Raw genomic sequence first — 12,627 nt, forward strand, 5'->3', positions numbered from 1 at the left:
TGGAGTTTCTGCACGACGGAGCTAGGCAGGGGCTGTGGGATTCGGGGCGGTGGCTGCGGTGTGGCGTCGTGGCTCGCAGGAGGGGATCACGGGCCACTTAAGGAGGGGTCCAGGGATCTTGGGCGGCCGTGCCGGGCAGGGGCGTTGCGGTGATTGTGGCCGCGATCCGTGTGTGTGAGGAGCGGATCGCGCAATGGCCTGGCGTGATCCAGGCTCAGGTGGAGCTTCTAGAAGGTCGGGCGTGGCTGACCGGTGGGTCGCGGGGGTCGGGGTCGGTCCACAGTGCAGGGAAGGTCCACTGTGTAGTGGCGGGCGAGCTGAGCGGAGCAGAGAGCGTTCGGCGCGGGGAAGAAGAAAGGAAAGGGGAGAAGAAGGCGCTGACAAGTGGGCCCGCCCTATCAATGGCTAGAGAAAGAGCGCGGGCTGCTGGGCTGAGGTAGGAACTTGGGCTGAGGTCGCTGGAGCGGGCCGAGCGAAGGAGGTGGGCCACCGCGGGGTTAGTTGGGCCGGGGCGCGAGAGGAAGACCTGGGCCGAGCTGGGTTGGGCTGGTTTCCAGGTTGGGTTGGTTTTCCTATTTCCTTTCTTTTTCTATTTCAAACTAATTCAAACTAAAACTATTTGAATTCAAACTTGAATTTGAATTCAACCCTAGCACTCAAACAAATAAAATAATGCACCAGCATGAATGCAGCAATAGCTTTAAACCTAGAAAAATTTTAATTACTTGTGAAAGAAAAATTAAATTAAATGCAAGGCTAAGCATCTAAACCTTAGAAAATTAAATAAAGCCAATTAAATTTATTATTAAATGCTGAAATTTAATTTAGGGTGTTACATAGGATCATAAACATAACCAAGTATATGAACCAAATATGCCAAGTTGAATAAAACAAACATCTAGCACAAAGTTAAGACATACATAAAGAGAAGATACAAGATATATCAACTCTCCACGAATACTCTAACTCCTTAAACTACAACTCCACACCTGAATTCTACTCCCTAAATTTTTACAAGTGAGGAATGGATACAACTTGGCTCATCTCTATTAGAAGTTCCCACCTCATATTATAGAGGGGTTCACCAGCAATTCTGGTTAATTTTTGCGCGTGTTGCACCTTGAACAGTCATAAGGAAATCTCTAGAAAGTTGCCCACCAAGAAAGAAGGTCGATGGAGGGGTGCCCTGGTGGGCTGGTCAGTAGGTTTGGCCGACCAGTGGGCCCAACCCCTGGTCAACGACCTTGACCAGTAAGCTTCCAAGAAGTTTCCTTTTGTATTTTCATGTTCCTAAGCGTTTGATACATTGGTTTGCTTCATTGGCGGGCTCTTCAATCCATGTGATGACTGCGTGGCGACGCGTAATTGGATGACACTTTTGCTCCTTGGGTCAAAGGGTATGATTGACCTTTATTTTTGGCCAAAAAATAGCACTCATGAAATTCTATAAGAACATGTGGAATTCGGTAATTTATTAGCAAAATGAGTGCAAGAAATGCAAGCTCATCCATTTATTTTGATATTATTAACACTTAAAATTGGTCATTACTGAGTGTCAACAGTGCCTTGACCGACCAGTCCGACCGATCGGGATGATCGGTCAGATCGATCTGACCAGTTGTAATCCGAGTAGGTTTAGATTTATTTTAGGAATCCTCATGTAAACCGACTTGGAAGGGATACGTCTTTCCCGTCCTGTATATATAAGGCTAAGGTCGATTGATGGTAATCCCAATCGATTCAACACAATTTACATCTACTTTTTGTCTCTCAAACCCTAAGCCCTTTTTCAACCCTAATTTGCTGTTCTTCCTATGTCTTGACGTCATTTGAAGATGTTTTGAGTGGTTTGATTGATCTCAGAGCAACCCTAATTCCTTGAGCTCTGACGGGTTCCTCCTGAGTTTGAGGTGGTAGGTTTACGCGGCGTCCTGCTTGCACCGATTAGACCAGTCAGACCGGTTCAGCTCAAAATTTTGTCGATGTTGATCATTTTGATAATCTTTCACGTGTTCTAACGCATTCGAATGCGTTGACCTTGAACGAATTCTATGTCTACACAGTGTGTTCTCGCTTCATCAGTGAGGGGCGAAAAGATGAGCATGCCTCTCGCAGGGTGAAGCCGGCGTGCACCCCGCTTCAAGCTGATGAAGCCTCTGCCGTTTCTTGCAGTCCATGACTCGCGCGGAATGGATGAGCCAGCGCGCGAGGAAATCTGGATCGGAGGCGTGCCGGAGCCAGACGTGCGCTGTACCGGAGGAGCACAGATTGGTTGGCATTCCAAAGGAGAGCAGCACAACGACCAACGAGGATTTCGGGAGCAAGATTGTGGATTTTGAATTTTTAAAACAGATAATATGTAATTTGTATTGAGAAAATTACAATTAGCATGGAACAATATGCTTCACAATTGAAAAAGCAACCAACCGTGCCTCCCCACCCCCGCGTCGCTCTCTCCTAGGGGCGACTCTGGGGCTCTTCGCTTGTGCCGCCAAGGTCCGCCCCAGGCCCTTCTGTGGCGGCCGCCGCTGCCCGTGGCCGGCCGGCCGGCGGCGGCGGCCCGCGGCGACGCCGAAGCCGGCGTTCGCGCTCCCCTCTCCCTTGTCCACCTCCCTTCCTCCCTCCTCCCCTTGCACTACCCCAACCCCGTCATTCTTCGCCGTCGCCAGCCGTCGGGGCCGGATCCGGCCTCCTCCTCGCCGAATCCGGGCCCCCCGCAGCCGGATCTGCCATCGGGCTCGGGTCTGGGCACGCCTCCGCCGCCGGCTCCGGTGCGGATGCGCCACCACCGCTGGTCGGATGGGGGCGCGCTACGGCTGCCTCTGCCGCCCTTGGGCCCTTACCCTTTGGTGGCATGGGGCCTTTGGCCGCGCCGCTGCCGCCGCCGCCTCGGGTGGCCGGGGGCCCGTGGCCGCGCCGCCACCTTGGGTGGCCGGGGGCCCCTGGCTGCGCCGCCGCCGCCGCCGCATCGTCTGTTCGCGGTGCCGCTCGCCCTGGGCGAGCCTTCTCTCCGACCGCTGCCTCGGGTGGGTGGGGGCTCCTGGCCACGCCGCAGCCGTCTCGTGTGGCTCGGGGGCTGTGGCCGCGCCGCCGCTCACCCTGGGTGGGCCTCTTCTCGCGCCACCCTTGTGGGGGCTGGTTGCCGGCCGCCGGCCTCCGGCTTGGGATGGTGGCCTCCGGTCAACCGTTCGGCTGGGTGGTTTCTGTCCCCGCTTGCCGCCCTGGTTGCGGTGCCGTCGGGCTTCCCTGCGCGGCGGTGTCTGTTGTCATCGGCTCTAGGTTGGGATTGGGGTGAAGGCGAAAGCCTTGGTTCGCTTGCGGGCCGGTGACGGTGATGCCCGAGGGCGTCGCTTATCTTGTTGAAGGCGTCACTCTTTTCTCCCATGCCCTCCTCTTCGGTGAGCTTTCCTGGTGAAAACCTAGATCATATTGGTCGGACGACGACGACGCTTTTTGCGTCGCTTCCTCCCTGGAGGCTTTGTCTTGGAAGCTCTGGCCGGTGGTGGTCGGCTGCTCTTCTCGGAGAGGATACACTTCTGTGCCTGCCTTTGCATAGTTTACTCTACATCGTCTAGGTCGCATTGGTCGTCGGTTGGCGGATGCTTTGCCGCCACTCTCTTCGTTAGCGGATACTTTGCCGCTGTTCTGCTCTGGCGGATGCTTTGCCGCTGTCGTTGTTAGTTGGAGTTCTCTTCGGGCGGATGCTTTTGCCGCCGCTGTTGGTTGGTCGGGTGGATGCTTTGCCACCTTGTTTGTGTAGCAGATCTTCGCACCTTTGGCGGTGTAGTTTCTTGTAGCAGGTTCAGTTGTGTGGTTTTGGCTAGGTTCGTGGGTCCGGGTGTTGCTTGCTGCTGTTCTATGTTGTTGTGTTTTCTCGCTTGTGTGTGTATTTCTTCAGTGTTTCTCTGTTTGTAGTTCTTTGTGCTCTTGTACTGACCAAGCTCTGTTTGGCCGTATTAAGGTTGTGTCTGTAACTGCTTTCTTCTTAATGAAAAACGTACTCAGACACAGTCGCGAAAAATACGCTTCACAATTAATGGATACCAAATGTAGACTTCGTTAAAATGATCTTTAAAACTTTAACAATTGTTATACATAATATTTGACGTTTTTAATCAATTTGTTAACCTAAAATACTTGTATTTTGCCCTGCTAAGATCCGCCCATTGCTGCGGGTACTTGGCCCTCCATAGAGTACGGGCAACCATCATTTTCTTCAGACGGCGAGGTATCCATGGGCGGCGTCGGGAGGAGGGGAAGATGGATTGGCGGCGTCAGCCATCGGTGCTTATGGGAGAGCGGTGGAAGAAACGTCGGTTTTGAATGAAGATAAAACGATATGATGATCGATGATAGGGTTTTGGCAGAAGACAAAAGGGTCACATAAGGATAAAATAGGTGTTTTTTAGATTAATAAATTAATTAAAGCATCAAATATTATGTATAATAACGTGCTAACGTTTCAAAGTTTATTTTATGTTTGGTGGAACGAAATGATTAGAGCAAGGTTAATGATCTCTCCACTATTAATATATGACTCACTTGTCTATCTTACAAAATTTCTTAGTGTGTCGAAACTGCCTGTAAGCTATCCAACAGATTACTCATACCTCATACCCTATATATTCTCTCTCCATTACTAATAGCTATTTTTATTGTTTAGGTAATGGTTGCTGCAGCAAATTACCAAAATCCAATCACCAAGAATATGGTAAAGGAAAAATTCCCTTTATTTAGGTGAGAGAGATGTGTGTTTTGGTAATTACCAAAAACTTATATATAATAGGGATCATATTGGTAATCTGCTGGAGCACCTCTATCACCAAAACCTCAATTTTTTGATATTAGAGAGTGGGATGAGTAATCTGTTGTAGATGCTCTAATGAGCTACTTCACTTCTCTTCTCTCTACTTCACCTCAACATTGAGCATGCTTATAACCCGACATAATACTTGCTGTTAACTGATCAGTGCGGTCGGTGGGTCCCATAGAAGTTACGAGCCTGGCAATCAAAGTTTTAAATAGCGAGCTATGATAAATAGCGGCGTATTTTTTTCCCAAGACTAAAAAGCTATAGCGGGCTATAACAAATAGCGGTTTACTATTAAACCATGAAAAATACAAATAATAGATGCACAAAATATAGTAATTAGTGAATTTCATAAACATAAATATATTTCTAGGGCTACGGAAACATTACTTAAGTTGACAATACAATAAAATTCATACAATTAAATATTCAGTTGTCCAAAAGACCAAAACAGTAGCACTCAGCTAAGTATAAGGCTATAGCAGCGTTCACGCTACGCCGTTTAGCGTAGTTATAGCGCAATTTAGCGTTCATAGCTGTCATAGCGGCATAAATACAAATAGCGTAGCGGGACTCTCTGAAAAAGCTATAGCTCCACCGCTATTTAAAACCATGCTGGCAACCACCACCGACCAGGGTTAAATTTCCCGACCGGAACTGGTCCGGACCGGTTCCGGCCGTTTTGAAACCGGCCCCAATTCAAAATTTAAATTTGAATTCCAAAAAATGAAAAATTCTCAAAAAATTCCTACAAATACTTCAAAGTGCGACGAATCTAATGATGTCAAATTTTCTCAAATATTCGTTCATTTAGTATAGTTTGCGGGCATTTAAAGTTAAACAAAAAAGCGTGCATACAAAAATGTACAAATACAATGTAAAAATAGTACAAAAGAGTGTTGAAGAGTTCATTTAGGCTAAAACATGTTATACAAACATTCATTTAGTATATTTTACGGACATTTAAATTTAAACTAAAAAAGAAAAAAATTTGAATTTGGCCGGTTACCAGTCAAACTGGACCGGTAAACGAGTCAAACCGGTCAGTAAGCCGATCGAAACCGGTTGAACATGCGATTTTAAATTTGATTTTGAATTTATTTGTATTTGATGGTTTTATCTGGTAACCGGTCAAATCGGTCCAGTAAACCGTGGCGGTGGTTTGAGCCCACCGGTCCGGAAAAAAAAAAACCCTGCCACCGACTCGTATAGTCGGATCCCCAAAGGCCGCTCGCCGTCGCTCCATTTCCACCAAATCTGTGCCCCGTCCCGCCGCCTCCGCGCCGAGCACCTCCGTCCAGAACTCCAGATCCAGCCATCCTCGCCTGCTCCCGCTGCAGCGGCACCTCTCTCCATTCCTTCCCGCATCGGCGGGCCGGCGGGCGTCCTCTTCCCCCGAGCGGGGATCGGCGTGGAGGCGGTTTCTTCGTCTTCCGGTAAGGCTGCCTTGGCTTCTCTTGCACGGGCTGTTCGTTTCGCCGCAGAGTCGCATCGTTGGTTGTTTCGCCCTCCGTGAGCCGTCGAATCAAAATCATTCTTTTTCGAGTGGGGATTGCTCCTGGACGTTTAGCTTCTCGCGGATTTACTCGCTGCAAGCGTGGTGGGGGTGGTAACTGGTAATTGACTAATTTCAGCGGTTTGTTTCCCCCAAATTTGAACCCTCCTCCGGCCCTGCTAATGGACGGTCTTTCACTTGAGATAAATGCCTTCTCTTTTCTTTTTTCCCTCTACTTTATCGTCCTCTTACCCTATTGGTTGGCACTTTAACGCTGGGACACAAATTAAGCATACCATTGCTTTCGTTTGTCATTGACATTATGCTCATCGAATGCTAGATAGGGGGACTTAAGTTTGACTTTTCTTTATTTTTTCGAGTCCTGCTCCTATCTATTACTGCCACCATTATCATATTTTATATGCTGATTCCCCCCTACTTGTTCCAGTGTTATGTCTTTCTCCCCAGTGGCACAGCTGTTCAACTGAAGAGCAGATTTTTGTAGAGCAATGGCTGTGGAAAGAGATGTCTTTGGCATCTCCGGGCCGACATACCTGAAATCTGTTGATTGGTACGTAGTTAATAGCTTCTCCTCCTCTCATCTACATCGATTTTACATGATATTTCGCAGAATTTTTTTAGGTTATCAAAGGGTTAGATTTGCAGGAAATGCTACATTTAAATGAAAAGGTGTTCTCATGTTCTTTGGCAATGCAATCATATCGCACTAAGCATCCTAGTATTCTTCATTATAATATAGTTCTCTTCTGTTGATTTTAGTTGCATTCCAGTCCTTCTGGGAATTACAGAGTTAATCCATTCTAATGAGCCATGTGTACAATGTCATGGCTGATGAAGAAAGAGAAGCACTAAAAAGAAATAGGTGTGTTGTTAATTTTGTATAGCAGGCATGGGGCTTGTGGTTTGCTTTTAAAGCTAAGTCACCAATTAGTTCATGGCATGGCATCACTGTCATGTAGCTGCTAGACCCACTGTCTGCCCTTATTGGTCACTGTCATTTCGGACTTGGAAAATAATTATGACCCTTAACTCTTGCTAACCATTCCCACCTACTCCACCTCGCTCCCATTATGAGCATTATTGTCTAACTGTAATTGGTTTAAGGCATACCGAACCTCTCATTGTCTACCGAGGTTAAATCTGTCTAGTGACATTACTTTTTTTTTTAAATCTTTACCAGAAACATTCACCACTGGCAACAATGATATGTGAGATGATCTTAGTGCTTGATTCTTATGTTTCAGTTATCTAGCTGAGTTTCAGTTTTAAGGGGAGCTCAAATTGTTTGTCTTTATTTGGTTTTCACATCACTTGCCTTTTTTATTCTGCAACCCTGCAAGCTGCATTGCCATGTTTATTTTTTTTTCCATGTGTCTCAGGTACTACATTTGGACATGTGCATTGCTACTTGCAATTGCCAGAATGAACTTGTAATGTTTCAGACCTCAAAACTGTTTGTTGATCCTTAAATAAAATTGGCACAGGGGAGTTGCCATGGTTGGAGAAAAACACAATTGGGGTCAATAGTATGTATTACCTTTGGATTGTCCTCTCCATCCAAGTTCAGTCCTGATCCTCATTGATGTTCTTAGTGGGAACTAATTTTGTAATGAAGAAACTTACATGGTTCGTGCTTTAGCAGCTTCCAAAATTAGGTTCTTCTGGTTATCTGAATACAGGAAAGGAATACTTATTGCAACTTCTACTGCAAAACTGATGGGCTATAGAGCATACCTTTCGATCAATATATGTTCCTGGTTAACCACACAATCCTCTAGCTACTCTTCATAGTGTGACCGCTACGAGTTGAGTTGTGTCTCTTTGAATGTTTATGCATTAACAATAACCCATTATAATCTGCAATACAGACTTCCCTTTGGAGTTAATGTTTTTTCTTAAAAAAAATTCATACGATTCCAAGTAGCATCATTTGTATATGCTGCTGTGTATTTGAGAAAAACTCATTTGTAAATAAGGAAATAGTATTGTATAACAGAAATGATTTAAATAGAGAGAAGAAGCGATCTGAATGCATCAGTATGTAACTATGTATTGCTAAACTCTGAATAGAAATACTTCTAAATTCCCCAGCAACGAGCTCATTTGTCGTATTATCAACATTGTTAAAAAATCATTGCTATCTTAGATGGCATTTAGCAGTTTCCATCTTGTTCACATTTTCAGGAAGGCACAGCACGTCAATTGAAATATACTTGGAACCAATTTATTTGGATGACCTTAAGGGTTATTATCTGCAAAGCGCAAAGATTCTAATCTGTGTCATGGATTGTTCTTGGCTATATTTCTGCATCCTCAGTTTGAACTCTTTATCACCATAGGCTAAATCCTTAGTTATCAGAAGTTTGATTGATTTGATCATTCGTATAAGTGCGGTCATGTGATTCTTTTGCTAGTACAGTTTTCACAATTTATTGACATGGGGAATTAACTTTCTCTCATTATCAATCATTCAATTGTCCAAAGGAACTGCAAGCATAATCGGAGATCTGTGGCTGCAAGCTTAGTTCAGGCTGTATATGTGTTGGAGAGAGACAGACAATTAAATCGCCAATCTGTTGAAGCCCTTGCTCCTTCTTGGTGGGAATTCTTCCATTTTGAGCTGATTCGCAAGCTCGTTGATGATGCCGATATGTCCATATTTGGTGCAATATTTGAATTCAAACCTCCTTCAAGTGAAGAAGCTTCTGCTGTGAATGCTCCAAGATTTGTCGTTGCTTTCAGAGGCACCATAACAGAAAGGGATACCATCTCTAGGGATCTTTCCCTTGACCTCCACCTTGTACAAAATGGTCTCCATAGGACCTCAAGATTTACCATTGCAATGCAAGCTGTTCAAAATGTTGCCTCGGTTTTTCCTGGATCCACAATTTGGCTAGCAGGGCACTCATTGGGTGCTGGTATGGCTATCCTTACTGGAAGAAACATGGTTAAGAAGGGTGTGTTTTTGGAGAGCTTTCTCTTCAATCCACCCTTTGTCGCTGCTCCAATCGAAAGGATCAGGGATGAAAGGGTAAAGCACGGTTTCCGCATTGCTAGAAGTGTAATTACTGCTGGATTAACTATTGCAATGAAAGGTAAAACTGAGGGGAACAGTCAGAGATCTGTTGCTGAAGAATCTTTCAGCATTCTGTCATCATGGACGCCGTATCTATACGTTAACCCAGGAGACCACATCTGTTCAGAGTACATCGGGTACTTCCAACACCGGAAGAACATGGAGGATCTCGGTGCTGGTTTTATTGAGAAGCTTGCAACCCAGAATTCCATCGGAGATCTGTTGTTCAAGGCATTAGGGTGGGAATCCGAACCACTGCACCTTCTCCCATCTGCTGACTTGATCGTCAATGTGAGCCCTTCACCTGATTTCAAATATGCTCATGGCATCAGCCAATGGTGGCAGCCAGAGCTGAACTTGCAGTGCAGTAAATATCGGTACGAATAGTATACACTGCTGGAAAAGGAAGATGTTCTCAGAAACTTAGCTATGGTCTTCTATTCTTTCAGTTTATTCATGTGGTCCATTCCATTTATATGATAAACTATTTCAGACACTAGACTGCAACCTTGACCTGCGAAATCTATTGATTATGTACAGTAATCAGATTAACTGCATTCTGTACTGTACTCTGATGTGCTTACTGGCGTTAACTAGTTCAGCTGTACAAATCACATTATGATGTGCTGTCTTATTCATGTTTTATCTATCTAGAGCACGTGAGCTTTATTTGAAGGCAATGTAGGAAGTTGAGGTGTACGGGAATATAACTTGTACCATTTTGAATGTCGGTTAAGTTTTCTTGCTAATGTAAGGTCATATCGAGGAGTATCAGCTGATGCGGAGAGCTTGTGCTTGTGCTTCTGGAACTATGGATTGGAAGGTTTGATTAGGACTGTGCTTCCTTTTGGGGGTATACAGTATTATGGCTTATATTATATCTTGACTCTTTGAGTGTATTATGGCGTCCGCCAACTGCTGTTGTTGGTGCGGGCTCCATGCTGCCCCGTCTGGAGAGGATTGATCTTGTATGTCCGAATGTGCTTCATGGCCTCTTCTGCATCATGGTCTGCTCATGATGCGCTAGTTGGTTTATGATTTTAGTGTTTCCAGTCCAGCTAATGTACTGTGTTGATATTCATATAGCTCTGCTTTAATGTATAGGCCCGGGTTACCAAATCCAGGTCATACGATGTTGCAAGGTTTCCAGTAGTCCAGCTAGTGTGTGTTGACATTCCTCTGTTGAGTGGTTTGGAAGGGTTATATGCACAAGAATTGTAGTTATGATGCAGCTCCTGCTTGAACATGTTCTATTTAATCTGTGCCTGAGCTTTGCTCGACACAGGAGCTAGAGGTTCTTTCAGTTAACACTGGAACAGTGTATTGTGGTCTGTTAAGTTATGCACAAGTTACTCAATGGTCAATGCACACACGTTCTGACAATGCTTGGCCTCTAACAAAGTGATATTCTGTACCTGTATTTTAGAAATTTAATTGATATTTTTTAAACCAAACGTACCATCCTAACAACAGAGGCAGAGCAACGGTTTAGTCGTTTTCTTTGGCCATCGTTAAGGACAAAATTAGTTAAATAGGAGCTTGATACAAATTGCCTCCAGTAAACAAAGAATCAACAGAAAAATGCATCAGCTGCTACACACGAAAGAATCGATGAAAAGAATATAATTTTGCATATCAGGCATGCATGCATATTGTTCACAAGTACAAGATGGACAATCAATCGTTTTCTTTTACTGACAATACAAGAGTATCACCTTGGTTCACGCACAAGTGCTTTCACTGATAACTGTGGAGTAGTGAGCATATACTTTACAACATTAGCACTTTAGCTTAAACTACTCGTGGAAAGAATGACAGAGTTCAAAACTTCATATTAGAGATGTATGTACATCCCGGACCAGATGTGATAAACATAAACCAACAAAACGGCTCAGAAGACCATGCTCTCGATATCAAACCCTATGGATCACCAAAACTCCAGGTTCTCCTGCTGGTCGTCTCCTCCATTCTGGTACTCAGCCGGCAGATGCTGCTCTGTCGTTGGCACTCCTTGCTCCAGGTGCTGCTCTCGTGCTGGCTTTGCATCGTCGGCTAGCAGTTGCTTCACAACGTTAGAGAATCCACGCCCTAGCAAACTACTACCCCACTCGAGGATTTGCTCGTCAGTAACTTGCGCCTGTTCACAATCATATCCACAAATCCCTGAACTGCTGCTGTCAGCGGCTGATTCTGTGTAAGGGAAGAAGCTCCCGGTGGCAGAGCTCTGCACCAGCTGAAGCTGATCCTCTTGAATCTCTTGTCGTTCCTCGACCTCCATGCAGAGCGCTGAGTCAAGCTGCTGCTGCTGCTGCTGATTATTGCACGGTGAGATGCCATCGGAGCTTTCTGCTGCTACGGCGGCGACGGTTTCCTGGATCATCAACTGCTCGTCGGTCTTGTGCTGCTCTGGTGCTGGCTCTGCATCGTCGACTAGCAAAGTACTAGCCCACTCCAGGATTTGCTCGTCAGTAACTTGCGCCGGTTCATAATCATAACCACAAATCACTGAGATGCCTTAGTCGATCGGAAAAGGTGACAGCGAGTGTTCTTGCAGTCCTGCAGAAGCATGCGCCAGGCTGGGGTCACCGATCGTGGGCGCTGTGGATCCGTAGACACAAGGCGATGAACCACTGTTGGCGGCGGCGGCGTCGACGCGAGCGCGCTTAGATGCGGGCTCGGCCGTCCGGCAGCAGTCGGAGTACTCCTCGTCGGGAACACGCTTGCGACCCTTGCCGTGGCCGGAGAAGGAGACGTGGCAGATCTTGATGAACGGGCACGCCGGCTCGGTGAGCGTGTACTCGTGCATCACCCACCCCGTGCTGCCGCCGCCGCCGCTGCTCTTGCCGCGGCCCATCTGCAGGTTCAGGTTGATCCTTTTCCACTCGATCCTCTCGCCGCCGATGCACGAGCGCCGAACACGGGCCTCTGCGAGACCCACCTCGCGCCGCCGGCGCAGTAGCGATCCTGACGGGCGGCTTCCTTGGCGTCCTGCTTGGTGCGCACGAAGAAGTAGGCCTCGTCGTCGCCGGCCAGGCCGTGGCGCTCCAGGAGCTTCCAGGGCACCGTGTTAGCGGCGGTGTCGTCATCGACGACGATGACGCCCGGGAACCAGGCTGGCTCGCCGCGGACGGTCGGCAGGAGGAAGAACTCGACGAGCTCGTCGTCGTCGGGGTGGAAGTTGAGGCCGGGCGGGAGCCCGATGGCCTTGGCGGCCTTGGTCGACAT

At 46.6% G+C, this 12,627-nt stretch overlaps 2 protein-coding genes across 3 annotated transcripts; one reads left to right on the forward strand and one right to left on the reverse strand.

The window, feature by feature from the left end:
• Positions 1-6,026: 6,026 nt before the first annotated feature.
• On the forward strand, positions 6,027-10,082 carry LOC120655452 (GDSL esterase/lipase At4g10955-like). 2 transcript variants are annotated; one of them, XM_039933282.1, is made up of 4 exons: positions 6,027-6,246; positions 6,754-6,876; positions 7,706-7,756; positions 8,811-10,082. In XM_039933282.1, exons 2-4 carry the CDS (start codon positions 6,815-6,817, stop codon positions 9,787-9,789), a joined length of 1,092 nt encoding a protein of 363 aa, XP_039789216.1. In that variant the 5' UTR covers positions 6,027-6,246; positions 6,754-6,814; the 3' UTR covers positions 9,790-10,082. The 2 variants fall into 2 exon arrangements, with proteins under 2 accessions (XP_039789216.1, XP_039789217.1); XM_039933283.1 differs by lacking the exon at positions 7,706-7,756.
• Positions 10,083-12,264: 2,182 nt separating this feature from the next.
• LOC120653394 (NAC domain-containing protein 71-like) lies at positions 12,265-12,627 on the reverse strand. The gene has a single exon (XM_039931150.1). It carries the CDS (start codon positions 12,625-12,627, stop codon positions 12,265-12,267), a length of 363 nt encoding a protein of 120 aa, XP_039787084.1.

The sequence above is a fragment of the Panicum virgatum genome, chromosome 1N (genome assembly GCF_016808335.1).
Source record: "Panicum virgatum strain AP13 chromosome 1N, P.virgatum_v5, whole genome shotgun sequence".
Classification (NCBI taxonomy): domain Eukaryota; kingdom Viridiplantae; phylum Streptophyta; class Magnoliopsida; order Poales; family Poaceae; genus Panicum; species Panicum virgatum.